Source organism: Ochlerotatus camptorhynchus, unplaced genomic scaffold, assembly GCF_037179485.1.
Source record: "Ochlerotatus camptorhynchus isolate MF236.1 unplaced genomic scaffold, CSIRO-AGI_Acam_v1.1 ptg000433l, whole genome shotgun sequence".
NCBI classification, from domain to species: domain Eukaryota; kingdom Metazoa; phylum Arthropoda; class Insecta; order Diptera; family Culicidae; genus Ochlerotatus; species Ochlerotatus camptorhynchus.
The window spans coordinates 634848-649121 of record NW_027040919.1 but is presented as its reverse complement, the minus strand read 5'-3'; the positions used below and the strand labels follow the sequence as shown (position 1 = coordinate 649121).

The 14274-nt window shown below is 44.8% G+C and overlaps 1 protein-coding gene across 3 annotated transcripts in view; it reads left to right on the top strand.

Annotated features, from left to right (window-relative positions):
• The window catches only part of Nup153 (Nucleoporin 153kD), a 36779-nt gene that overhangs the window by 6865 nt on the left and 15640 nt on the right, over window positions 1–14274 (top strand). For 2 of the 3 annotated variants that reach the window (XM_065234353.1, XM_065234354.1), the window contains exons 2-6: window positions 325–663; window positions 725–4301; window positions 4357–5294; window positions 8057–8188; window positions 8393–8521. In XM_065234353.1, the coding sequence (XP_065090425.1) occupies window positions 325–663; window positions 725–4301; window positions 4357–5294; window positions 8057–8188; window positions 8393–8521 (5115 nt within the window). The remainder of the gene's footprint in view (window positions 1–324; window positions 664–724; window positions 4302–4356; window positions 5295–8056; window positions 8189–8392; window positions 8522–14274) is intronic. The other variant, XM_065234355.1, reaches the window with a different exon arrangement.

The window sequence follows — 14274 nt, the reverse complement described above, 5'->3', positions numbered from 1 at the left end:
TTTTCCATGAAAATCTCAAGTAATTACTAGACTGAAAAAAATGCATTCAATTTTCCCTTTGGTTAGGTTGAAGCTGTACATGCATTTCCACTGCTTGTTGTCAACATGCAGCCATGTCAACTATCCTTTGCTATCCCCCTTCCTTATGCAATTGTTGTTGCTGGTTTTGTCGATTTTGTCAGCAGGAATTCACCTTCTACTTCTTTACATATGAAGCACTTGTTTTTAATGCCGTCATAGAAGACATCTTAAGAAATATGCTTGAATCCCGATCATAGCGATAAATGACTAACTCTTTGCTCATTTCTATCCCTCTTCCCACAGTCTATCATCAACAAGGTCCGGTCCCGAGTGTCGAGCATCCTGCCGGATGCTTTGTCCAAGTGGTTCTCCCCAGCAAAGAGACCACGGGACACGTCCGGAGGCAGCAGTGGCAATGAGCAGAACAATAGCGGAAGCTCCGGGACACCGGCAGGCCGGAATGGAAATCTATTGAGAAGGGGCGACCGTCTTAGGGAATTCAGCTCGAACGAGATGGAAGAACAAGGCACAGACCAACAGCGTCAACAACCGCAGCAAAATTCATATGCTGAAGACGAGGAGGAGGAGGATGAGGATCATGCTCCGCCGACTCGGAAAAAGAAACGCCTGGGGGAGGAATTTGTGAGTAGACATCATCTTCTTTTTCCATCCTACCGGTTTAATTTGTATCCTTTTCTCCCAGAACACTTCCCTGGTGGATTTCAGTGAAGATCTTAGCGCGGTACCGGGCCCGAGTGGTATCAACATTTCCGCCATTGATCGTCGTAGTTCGCTTCCGATGGCAGCTCAGCTTCCCCGGTACCGGAACACATTCTCCTCGTCGACACCTTCCACATCCCCACAGCAGCAGCAACAACAACAACAACAGCAAACGTCAACGGCACAAGGTGCATTCAATCGACTGACGCGGACTAGCCTGATTGGCTACACTAACCGGGCAACGGCACCGTACAATTTCGGTGCGTTTACGACTCCCATCACCGAGGAGCAAGATCAGGAATCGGAACAAGCAAACGAAAGTATATCGACAACAATTCGGCATCGTAAAAGCATTCGGGAGGTTAGCAGTCGGAAGCGTTTGAACATCCCACCGATGGCAGCGGATCGTTCCACTTCGGAACCCCCGGCTCCAATATTCGGTCGAAAGTTTCCTCCCCAGACGCAGCAGCAGCAACAACAGGAGGAAGAAGGAAGCAGTGAAGATCTTCGGAGGGAAGAAGATGGAGAGGGAAACGTTCTGTCGAATGGTAATATGAACGAGAGTGCTTCGGAGAGCAGTAGCGTCTCGAATCTGAACCTGAGTCAGACGGAGGGCCAGATGGAGCGCAGTAGACGATTATCTGGGTTCATGGGGAACAGCCGGAGCAAGCGAATCAGGGTCGGAGGTTCGACGGGAGACTTGTGCTTTTCATCGCATTTGGAAACGGAAAAGAGCCTGTTTTCGATGAAAAACTCAGGCCAGTCAGGACGACCAGCGTTCAACGCATCGCTTTATGGAAGCACTTCTTCGCTGGGCAGCACCAATAGCAGTTTGTTTGCGAATTCTCCATTCTACAATGGAAGAACAATGTACGGAGGGGCATCGGCTTATAGTAGCCGCAGAGACGCTCGTCAAAAGGCATTGAGGGTTCCGGTTCAGATCAGACCATCATCTTCGTTGTCGAATTTCTCCTCTTCCAATGCGAGCCTGGCATCCGATACGTCAGCCCTTTCCAATACGGCCAAGAGAATTTTGGAAATTATGAACCAATGTTCCGGGCCGTTAAACGAAGCTCGAAAGCTGGGTAGCAGTCTGAGCTTGAATAGCACGCTGGCATCGGCCAAAGTTCCTGGACTGGTTCAGGCACGCAAGCGGTTTAACGAAGAAGATCTCAGCATGAACCGTAGCATACGAATGTCTAGTCCTCGAACACCTTACACTAGACCGCAGAGTGCCACCGGCATCGGCAGTTCCACCTCCTCCATCAACAAGCCACCAACAACAGAACTACAGATCCCCACCATGTCTCAACTATTGCAAATGAAACGTCTCCAAACCAATACCGAGTCCGTTCGGCGGATGGCAACCGAATCCAGTGGCAGTACGGTGCTCAACGAACCGACACATTACAAACTGCCGAATGCCGAAGCGGACGACAGCAACAACAATGTGAAACATACCAGCAAGATGCGCAACAAGTTGCACCGAATCCGGGAGGAATCCCACTCGGATCGCGGCAACAAAGCTCCAGTGCCACAAGTGAACCTGCCGGAAGTGCAGCTGGCTGGTTTGAAATCAGTTCCTAAATTTGACATCAAGTTGCCAATATCGTCGACGGTGTCGTCATCAAAGCCATCCGAAAATCCCAAAACCAAACCGGTGACAACTTCAGCTACCACGGATGGCTCCGTTAAAGCCAAGAATAACAACGTGTATAAATTCTCATCACCTGCGAAGCTTAACGTAACGGCTAACGCAGCGGCCGTCTTGATCTCCAAGGCCAAAAACGACTTTAGATTCAGTGATCCGGAACCGATTGGAGCTGGTAAGGGCAGTAGTTCAACACCGATCACTTCCCTCAAGCTGGGAGGATTCCAATTCAATCCGGAAATGGCCAAACCAAAAACTCTAGCCCCTGCAGCGATCCCAACAAGTCCTTCAACTCTTAAAACTCCATTACCACTGAAAAGTGGTAGCTGTTTGGACGCTCTGAAAAGCAGTCCAGTCGTTACGGAGTTGAAATCTGGAAGCTGTTTGCAAGCATTGGCCAAACCGGTGGCTCCAGCCGTTGGTAACGGTACTACCTCTGGTTTCGGTAACGCCTTCAAGCTAACCAGCTCTAACAAATGGGAATGTGATGCCTGTATGGTACGAAACGATCCGGAAAAGACCAAATGTGTGGCTTGCGAGAGTCCAAAACCGGGATCGAAACCGGAAGCGCCTAAGAGTAGTTTTTCGTTCGGTGCATCTCCGGTGGCATCGAGCAAGACTGCTCCTCCAGCAACAATGACTGATTCCGGATTCAAGGCGCTCGTCGCTCAGCAGTCGGCCAAGTGGGAATGTTCCGATTGTATGACACGAAATAATTCCGATCAGCTCAAGTGCGCGTGCTGTGAGAAAGCAAAACCGGGAGTCGTGGCAGCAGCGTCAGCGGCCGCCGTTCCCGCTTCCGTAAAGTCGATGTTCTCAATGCCGACTGGCAGCAGTTCGGATCAGGGCTTCAAAGCACTTGTCGCGCAACAATCAGCCAACAAGTGGGAATGCAGCGCCTGTATGACTCGGAATGAAGCTTCCCGATCAAAGTGCGCTTGTTGTGAACAGGCCAAACCAGGCTCGACTCCGGAGAATGCACCATCCTTCTCTTTCGGAAGCAAACCATCCTCCGCCGCGGCAAAGTTTAGCTTCGGAGTGCCTCAGGATTCAGACGGAAAGGAAGCTTCCAATACGACGGGGTTTTCTTTCGGCGTACCGGCTAGTTCGTCGGCCAGTGCCACAGCATCAACCAGTACAGGATTTAGCTTCGGTTCAGTGACGTCCACGACAAGTGCGACCAGCTCGGAAGATAAGCCCAAATTTAGCTTTGGAAGTAGTGGAAGTACGGCTGCTGCAGCCACGACGGCAGCCCTCGGTACGGGGAGTGGATTAAGCTTCGGTATTAAAAATGCCGCTTCTTCTGACACTACGGATAGCTCTAAGACAAGTGGGAAAAAGGAGCAATCCACACCAGCGGCATCTTTCGGATCCGGTGGGTTCAGTTTTGGTTCCAAATCTGCAACGTCCGATCCGACGAAGAGTTCCGAAACGGTCACTTCCACGACGACAACCAGTGGATTCAGTTTCGGTTCAGCCGCCAGCAAATCTGCAGAAACAGCAAAAAGCACAGGTTTCTCGTTTGGACAACCTGCAGCTGTCGTCACGCCCAGCACTACGTCCACGACGAGCAGTACCAACTCAGCAACAGAACAGAAGAAATCAGCGGTTACTTTCGGTTCATTGGCTGCCGGGGCTACAACAGCAAGTTCTACACTTACAGCGCCCGCTAGTTCTTCGTTTGGCTTTGGATCACCTGCAGCGGCAGCAGCAACAGCTAAGAGTGAAGAAAGCAAGCCAGCCATCGTTGGAAGCGGAATGTTTTCCTTCGGTTCTTCAAAATCTGCAGCTCCATCTGCTTCGACCACAAGTTCGACGGCTACTGCAACGACAGTGCCAACAGTCGAAACAAAGCCATCGGCCTTTTCCGCCAGTACCGCCGGTACTTCCAGTGTTCCTATATTTGGTGGTAAGCTGTATGTACTTTATTAATTATTCAGGGTTTGACCATTTATTCATTGCAGGTGTTCAAAAACCAGCCGGACCTTCGATTACCCCTAGTTTTAGCTTTGGGGCCGCTGCAACCGGATCACCTTCTGCAGCTGCTACTAGTTCGACAACATCCTCTAGCGCGGCAACCACAGCTACGTCAGCTTTCTCTTTCGGATCGAATGCATCCAAACCTGCAGAAACCAGTACTACTAAAACCACTACCGGTACGGCCCCGTTAGCGCCAGCAGCATCAAGCTTCGTTTTCGGCCAGAGCAGTCAACCGACCAACAAGGTAGTGCCGACCTTCGGTGCAGCAGCCACGGCATCCTCCGATAAACCCACGTTCGGTACATTTGGAGCAGCAGCTTCTGCTGCAACAGCTAGCTCGACTGCTACTGCGGCTACAGGGAGCTCAATCTTCGGCAGTGCAACGACTACTGCAGGATTCAATTTCGGCGGAGCGGCAGCTTCCACCGTGACACCAAAACCTGCCGAATCCACCACGTCTGCATTTACGTTTGGCGCTAGCAAAAGCAATTCATCCCTGGCGACCAACGCTACTCCAGTGTTTGGCACTACAGCTGCAGCGGCAGCTTCTGCCAACCCCATTTTCGGTAGCACATCTACCAATACTCCCACATTTGGCAGCTTCGGGTCAGCGACTGGCAATGCTACCAACTCGACGCCAACGTTTGGCTCTAGTACTTTTGGAACGACATCACCCGCCCCAGCCGGAAGTGCTTCTGGATCGATCTTCGGGCAAACAACGGCGCCGTCGGTGCCGGCATTCGGAGCTGCGTCAAGCTCATCGGCGGCCCCCGTGTTCGGTGCTGCTCCCCCGGCATTTGGATCAAGCAGTCCATTTGGCGGCGGCGCATCAGCCGCCACTGCCACCGGAGATGAACCCCAGTCAAAGAAGATGTTCGAGTTTGGCTCGAGCTCCACCGGGAATAGTCAACCTACGGCGGCGGTAAGTGTATAGTTTTCAAAATCAACTCGCTAGCACTGGGCAACGGGGACTTATGTGGTCCGGATGATATTCCACATTTCCTATGGCGGGAACATAATATATACTTTACGTTCGATTTACGTTAAAACATAGGTGGTTATCATTTATCTTATTTTACAAGTTGCTTTTATCGGAATTGCACGTAGCCGAGCAAAAATTAAGTTTCGATTATCTACGCGATTTGTCAGGTAAATAAGACCTGATTTCCAAGTACTGCTTACATGACATTGTGTACACCCTTCTGAAATTATAAAAATTGGCCGTTCTACGGGCCTATCACCCTCTATGGGAATAAAAGCCACATTCTAGTTGAACTTGAACTGGTAACCGCTGGTTACGGCAGACGACGAAATCTCCAGTACACGGAACCAAGTAGATGTCCAAGTGCATCACCTCTGCGTGCTGAGGTCTTCCCGTTTCGCTCGCAGCTACTCAGGGAATCCTTGTTAGTTTCTTTTCCTCCCCTTATTAATATGCTTAAATTTAGGGGATAGTCACACATTATTTGAGGCCTACTGGTTGGTTGGTGTGTGATGGAATACAACATAGCCTACAGTGGCCTATGGGATGTATTCATCAACCACGTCAGCGGAGGAGGACGCGTCTGACTATCTTCAATGTTTTACCGCCACCGAAGGCGGGAAATCATCACTACGCATACGTGCCGTGGGGGGGGGGGCACCTGCGCCTGTCCACCCGAAGTGGAACGCGCACGCACACGTATAGTTGAATAGATAACTATAGGCACTCAAAAATGTGTACATTGTACTGTTGTGCGATGAGCAATATGCGTTCAACTTGTCGGTGTTCATGTGTCCGCGTATTCAGCTGTGGTCTTCATCGATCCACAAGCCGAGTGATCCCCTGTCTAGGGTTTGGTTTCAAGATTTCGAGAGCAACAAAAACGGGTAAAACATTGGTTTGGGTTTATCCCATACATGCATGCATGCATGGGTCGGGTTGGTAAATCATCGCGGACTGGCACTGCACTGCACGGTAACGATACGTTCGTACACGGGTCGAGTGAGCGAGCGAAGGCGCGCGACACCATACGAGTAACAACACCGGCGTGGTCACAGAGTCCTCAGAAAACACACAGGGTAACGTGCTCGTGCGGTTGGCGGCAGGCCACCAGACACACGTTCGATCTGGACACAGGAAATATCTTGATAGGTGAGAATCATACAGTAATGATCCTTCCGCAGGTTCACCTGCGGAAACCTTGTTACGACGTTTACTTCCTCTAAATCATCAAGTTCGGTCAACTTCAGCGAGTCAAATATAATCCCGAGGGACGTAATCAACGCTAGCTAATGACCTGCACTTACTGGGAATTCCAGGTTCATATGGACCATTTCAATCCATAATCCCGACTAAATGAGCATTTCAGTGATTTGCCCGGCCCTCTCGGGCTAGGATACACGTTGCTGCTCACATTGTAGCGCGCGTGCAACCCAGAACATCTAAGGGCATCACGGACCTGTTATCGCTCAATCTCATTTTGCTGAACACAAATTGTCCTATTAAGCAGAAGTCAACCTCGATGAGTTGACGTATTATCAGGTCACACTAGACCGCCGGCGGGTGCGAACGGCCGAAGCCGCCCACGGCCCAACCGGCGGTTTCAACACCTGACTGCTTGATAGCGTTCTATTTAATTTGATTGAGGCACGTTCGCTATCGGAATTAACCAGACAAATCATTCCACGAGCTAAGAACGGCCATGCACCACTGAATTTTGAGAAAGAGCTTTTAATCTATCTTACCTCAATAAGTTCGGACCTGGTAAGTTTTCCCGTGTTGAGTCAAATTAAGCCGCAGGCTCCACTCCTGGTGGTGCCCTTCCGTCAATTCCTTTAAGTTCCAACTTTGCAACCATACTTCCCCCGGAACCTTATTCTGGTTTCCCGGAAGCTACTGAGAGCACCATAATGTAGCGTCTCTTAATTGCTAATTGGCATAGTTTACGGTTAGAACTAGGGCGGTATCTAATCGGCTTCGATCCTCTAACTTTCGTTCTTGATTAATGAAAGCATCCATGGCAAATGCTTTCGTTTTAGTCAGTCAGTACGATGGTCTACGAATTTCACCTCTCGCGCCGTAATACTCATGCTCCCAACTACTTCTGTTTATCATTACCTCTTGATCTGGATTACAAACCAATGAATATTCCATTATTCCATGCAAGATTATTCTCGGCCGTAGGATAGCCTGCTTAGAGCACTCTTATTTGTTCAAGGTAATAGCAGCTGGGTTTGTGGAGAACTGCACCTGATGAAAGGCATCAGCTCCACACTACGCGCGGCCGCCGAAACGACCGGCGCACCCAGTCTTATAGTCGCAACAATCCAGTGACCTACTGCCATCATTAGGAGTAGCACCCGTAACAGGACAAGAATAAACTTCGAACGTTTTAACCGCAACAATTAATATACGCTAGTGGAGCTGGAATTACCGCGGCTGCTGGCACCAGACTTGCCCTCCACTTGATCCTTGTTGAAGGATTTATGCTCAACTCATTCCAATTATAAGACATCATAAAAGAGTCTTATATTGCTTTTTCTCGTCACTACCTCCCCGTTCCAGGATTGGGTAATTTACGCGGATTGGTTCGGGTTCCAGAAATATAAAAAAAGGTTCCGGGCCAGCAAACTAAATGCTTCTCATTCCTAAGCAGTCTAAGTTATCAGTATTTTTGCTTTGTTTTTCTTTTTTCTCGATAGGCCTTCCAGTTTGGCACCGGAAGCAGTAATAATAACAACAACAACAATGACAACACCGCAAAACCGTTCTCCTTCTCGGCGAACTCTGCGCCCAGCTTTAACTTCACCGCTGGATCCAACGTTGGACAAACGGTAAGTGTTTTGATTCATCCTTATCTCTATCCCCTCCCCCCAATCCAAAAAAGCCCATCGAAATTAACTTTCCAGTAGCTATTTTTATTTCCGATACTAAATTTCTGATTCACCCGTTTTTCCGTTCCCACACACACTCTGCTGAATCTTCTCCGTCCGCCTGCCTGCCTGCCTACCTGCCTTTGTTCGTCTTCCCCATATCAGTCGGCTCCCTTTACCTTCGGAAGCAGTCAACCGGCCGGGCCGGTCAGCGGCGGGGTTTTCAGTTTTGGAGCAGCGGTCGGAGCCGGACCAGCAGCACCACCCGGCGGCGGACTAGGAGGAATGGCTGACGTACGTGTTTCAATTTAAATATTTCTGGCCATAACTCGTTCGATTTTTTTGTTTTCGTTTTTACACCTCTGAGTTTGAGTTTTGAAGCGTGAGCGTTGTCGATTGGTATATCATTTTCGTTAAATTTCCTTGTATAATTCGTAGTCACTAACTTTGCTAAAGGATCAGGAAGGGATGCGTGACCACCGTGCACCCATTTGTTTCACATCTCATTTGCATATCGCCAGCGCACGACACCCCCCATTCAGTTTGCATGTGTTGTTTAAGAATTCTCTACTGCTTTTGAAGAGTGCACTAATTGATGAAATGTGGATTTGTATAAAAACAAAGAACGATCCTACTAATTCGCGTGTGTACTAACATAATGCTAGAGCAGTTTTGTATGCGTGTGGCATTTTGCACTATGTAATATGATGGAACAATATGCACTCATTCTGCGGTTCATTCGTGCTCACATTACCTGCCCTCTAACGGGGATGACGATCCGTCATGGAGACGACGGCTCAAGGAGGAGCAGTTATGGTAAATTATAGCGAGGCTTACGTTTAAGGACACAACCGGATGGCAATGGAAACAATTTTCAAGGATGACGGAAGTTATGGAAGTAAGTGGCCATACTGCGTGCACTGCCGGTGGAAATGCACACATCTTTTTTGGACTGGGGTAAAAATGCTTCAATCTCATAATTTCATTGGACATCCATATTCGCAGTTAGCTTAACTAAAAAGGCCGTTCTTCACTCACATCTTCACTATGCATTCCGGCACCTCAGATGTTATGATCAATTTGGGGTGATGCACAGTTTTGCAATTTATCGCGAGTATCTTGCGATAAGAACATTTTAGCGGGAAATCCCTCCAATCGTTTCTCGGTACATCTTTTATCTACCAATTGAGCAAATAATATGGACTATTTTTAATTCGTGCGTTTTGTGGACGTACATCCATCATTTTGCATAAGAAAAGTTGGCGTTTTTGTGGTGGAAAAATGTGATTTCCCGATCACAGATTTCAGAAATCAATACCTAGCAGTGCTGCAAAATCTCGACAGTACACGGTGATATTGACAATTCTGCTTTGGTCACTCATTGGAGCTAACAGTCATAGTCAAGGCAAACCATGTCAATTGTCAATGACAATGCTGTCAGTGACGAACATGTGCAGATTTATTTATTAGCCAAATTTGTAACGAAATTAAATGACTTGAGCAAAACAATTACATGGATCCATTTTAGTGAACAAGTATCTACGTCCTGAGCTACTTGGATAACAATAATGTGACACAGAATGTACTAAATTACACTTTTTGTTACCAGGTGAATCTTTGTCATTGACGAAAAAATGAATGAGATTTTGACGAAGGTTTTTTTTAAGGATCAAGTCTGTCAGTGACTATGTGACGAACAATTTAGTCAATATCGCGCGAAAGTCTGTCAGTGACAATGACAAATCTCAGCACTGATACCTAGCACTGGAACAACCGGACACACACACTTAGTTCAGATCACCAAAGTCGGTAGAATTTTACCAGGGGTTTGAACAGCAGAACAAGTCGGTTTAATTTTCAAATGGTCGTTACACTTGCGATATCAATAAAATTGACATTTTTTTTATGAGTTGGGGTAAATTGAACAAAGTTTCTGTAAGTTCGGAATTAATTTATGAATTATTGAATTTTTCACGGATTTTTTAACTTTAATCGAACAGCTCTGTGGTACAATATTTATCGAACGGTGGAGGTCTGGATTAGTGTGCCCTAGTCTAGGCTTCCCTTTTTTGGTAATTTTTCAACTACGGAACTGTTCGATAACAGTTAAAAATCCGACCTAAAGTGAACATGCACTTTTTTTTTGCTTTTTTTTTTCTAGTCTCCTGAACAAAGCCGCACCTTAAGTTAGAATATTTTGCTCAAGCCTTTTAGTAATTTTCAGCAGTTATCAATTGCTATGTGCGTAAATCTTAGGTCACTATTATGATCAGTGTTTTTATTCAGGATCATCTGAATTTCAGGCGATCTACATGTCATGTCAAGTCTTTGCTAATACATTCACTAAGATAACATCATGATCATGGAAAACGAGAAATCCCTTAGAATAATGTTTTGTTATCCACCACTGCACTGAGGTGGGAGCTCAGCAAGAACTCATATGGCTTTTTTGGAACGATTAAATAGCCAACAAACTTAACGTCACAGTGTTTAACGAAACCTCCGGACGATCTAGGTAGTCTTCAGATATTCAGATAAGAACTCCTGAAATCTCTAAAGCTGCTCAGTACTTTCATTACCTTGTTAGAAGTTCCCAGAGTGCACTCGTTTCGAGCTCATTTGACACATACGAAGCACACTGTGTCCGAAATGATGGATTATTCAATTTCCATGTACATCTGGTTTTTCTTAGCCAAAATTTAATTTGGGTCCTAAATCGGTTTATTTTAAAATATTCTGTTGGGGGAAATTAGAATGATTAAATTTTATTATAATTTTCCATACCAATAATAGGATATGACACTGAAGAGTTATAATCTCCTCATACAAAAATGCACCAACTATTTCCTCCCACAGAATATTTTTTAAAACCAACCGATTTAGGAATGATTGCACCCTGCACAACTCTGAAGTTCGCTGATTTTCTCTGAAGCCCGGTTTAGATCTCCGCAATCCACCGAACGTACCTCTGTAGTTCGACGAACCTCTCAAAAGTTTCTCAGGTTTAACAACCTCTTCTTTTCAGAGCATGCCTGACCCTCTTAGAAGTTCACTGCAATATTCATTGAAGATTAGTTAACTTCTGAACACTTCAGAACATTTTGGTGAGCACTTCATAGTAGTTTAATGAAGATCGGAGCACTGATGAGGTTCAGAGCACTTCAGAGAAGTTTATTGAAGCTCAGAGCACTTAAGAGAAGTTTAATAAAATACAGAGCACACTGGTGAGGGTCAGAAACTCTCAGCACTTTGGACAAATTTAGTGAGGTTGTGAACACTTTCGAGAAGAGTGTTCAGAGATCAGAAGCTTAGTGAAGTTCAGAGTACTTAAGAGAAGTTCAGATCACTTTATAGAAGTTTATTGAATTTCAGCGCACTGGTGAGGTTAAGAAATTCTGAGCACTTTGGACAATTTTATTTAAATTCAGTGCACTTAGAGAATTAATTAATTAATTTATCTTTATTAGGGAGGCTTTCAGCCTGGGGCTGGTTCGCCTCCACGTCGCACTTAGAGAAGTTGAGCGATGTTCCGAGCACTTCAGAAAATTTAAGTTATGTTCAGAGCTTTTTTAATAAGTTCAATCAAGCTCAGAGCACTTCTGAGAAGTTTATTGAAGTTCAGAGCACTTGATAGAAGTTAAGTGAACTTCAGAGCAAAGATGTTGAGTAAAGTTCAGAACGCTTCTGAAAATTTTAGTGAAGTTCAGAGCACTTTGAAAAAGTTTAGTGCAGCTCAGAGCAGTTCAGAGAAACTTAGGCCACTTCTAAATGTTTTGGTGAGATTCAGAACACTTGACAGAAGTAAGTGAAATTCAGAGCACTTGTTTTCACAGTTTTGTGAAGTTGAGAGCAATTTACTAAACTTCAGTGTAGTTCAGAGAAATTTATCGAAGTTAGTTCAGAGTACTTCAGAGAAGTTAAATTTAGTTCAGAGTACTTCATAGAAGTTTATTGAAGTTCAGAGCACTGGTGAGGTTCAGAACTTCTGAGTACTTTGGACAAGTTTATTAAAATTCATTGCAGTTAGAGAAGTTGAGCGAAGCCTCGAGCACTTTCGAAAACTTATGTTATATTCAGAGCTTTTTTTAACAAGTTCAATATCGCTCAGAGCACTTGATAAAAGTTTAGTGAACTTCAGACCACATAGAGAAGTTGAGTGAAGTTCAGAGCGCTTCTGAAAATTTTAGTGAGATTCAGAGCACTTCGAAATAGTTTAGTGCAGTTCAGAAATAGTTCAGTGCACACCAGAAATATTTGGTGAGGTTCAGAGCACTTCAGAGAAGTTTATTAAAATTCAGAGCACTTGATAGCAGTTTAGTGAACTTTATAGTATATAGACATAGACAAGTTAAGTGACGTTCAAAGCGCTGCTGAACATTTTAAGTGAGGTTCAGAACACTTTGAAGATGTTTAGTGCAGCTCAGAGCAGTTCAAAAATACTTAGACCACTTCAGAAATGTTTGGTGATAAAAGTTTAGTGAACTTTAGAGCACATAGAGACGTTTAGTGAAGTTCAGAGCGCATCTGAAAATTTTAGTGAGGTTCAGAGCATTTTGAAGAAGTTCGTAGAAGTTTATTGAAGTTCAGAATACTGGTGAGGCTCAGAACTTCTGGGTACTTTGGAAAAGTTTATTGAAGTTAAAGTTAACTTAAAGAAGTTGAGCGAAGTTTTGAGCACTTCAGAAAACTTAAGTTATGTTCCGAGCTTTTTTAATAAGTTTAGTGAAGGTCAGCGCACTTCAACGAAATTGATTATGAAGTTCATAGCACTTCCGAGAAGTTTATTGAAGTTCAGAGCACTTGATAGAAGTTTAGTGAACTTCAGAGCACATAGAGAAGATGAGTGAAGTTCAGCGCACTTCTGAAAATTTTTCTGTGGTTCAGAGTACTTTGAACAAGTTTAGTGCAGCTCAGAGCAGTTCAGAGAAACTTAGACCACTTTAGAAATGTTTGGTTCAGAGCATTCATGTCAAAGTAAGTGAAGTTTTGTGAAGTTCAGAGCAATTTACTAAACTCCAGCGCACTTCAGAGAAATTTATTGAAGTTCGGAGTACTTCAGAGAAGTTAAATGTATTTTAGAGTACAACATAGAAGTTTAATGAAGTTCAGAGCACTGGTGAGGTTCAGAACTTCTGAGTACTTTGGACAAGAAAAGTAAGTGAAGTTTTGTGAAGTTCAGAGCAATTTACTAAACTCCAGCGCATTTCAGAGAAATTTATTGAAGTTCGGAGTACTTCAGAGAAGTTAAATGTAGTTCAGAGTACAACATAGAAGTTTATTGAAGTTCAGAGCACTAGTGAGGTTCAGAACTTCTGAGTACTTTGGACAAGTTTATTGAAATTCATTGCACTAAGAGAAGTTGAGCACTTTAGGAATCTTAAGCTATGTTCAGAGCTTTTTAAATAAGTTCAATAATGCTCAGAGCACTTGATAGAAGTTTAGTGAACTTCAGACCACATAGAGAAGTTGAGTGAAGTTCAGAGCGCTTCTGAACATTTTTAGTGAGGTTCAGAGCACTTTGAAAAAGTTTAGTGTAGTTCAGAGCATTAAAAAAAAAACTTAGACCACACCAGAAATATTTGGTGAGGTTCAGAGCACTTTATAGCAGTTTAGTGAACTTTAGTGAAGTTCAGAGCACTTCCGAGAAGTTTATTGAAGTTCAGAGCACTTGATAGAAGTTTAGCGAACTTCAGAGCACATAGACTAGGTGAGTGAAGTTCATAGCGCTTCTGAACATTTTTAGTGAGGTTCAGAACACTTTGAAGATGTTTAGTGCAGCTCAGAGCAGTTCAGAGAAACTTAGACCACTTCAGAAATGGTTGGTGAGGTTCAGAGCACTTCAGAGAAGTTTATTGAAATTCAGAGCACTTGATAAAAGTTTAGTGAACTTTAGAGCGCATACAAACGTTTAGTGAAGTTCAGAGTATTTCTGAGAAGTTTATTGAAGTTCAGAGCACTTGATAAAAGTTTAGTGAACTTCAGAGCACATAGAGAAGTTGAGTGAAGTTCAGAGCGCATCTGTAAATTTTAATGAGGTTCAGGTTCAT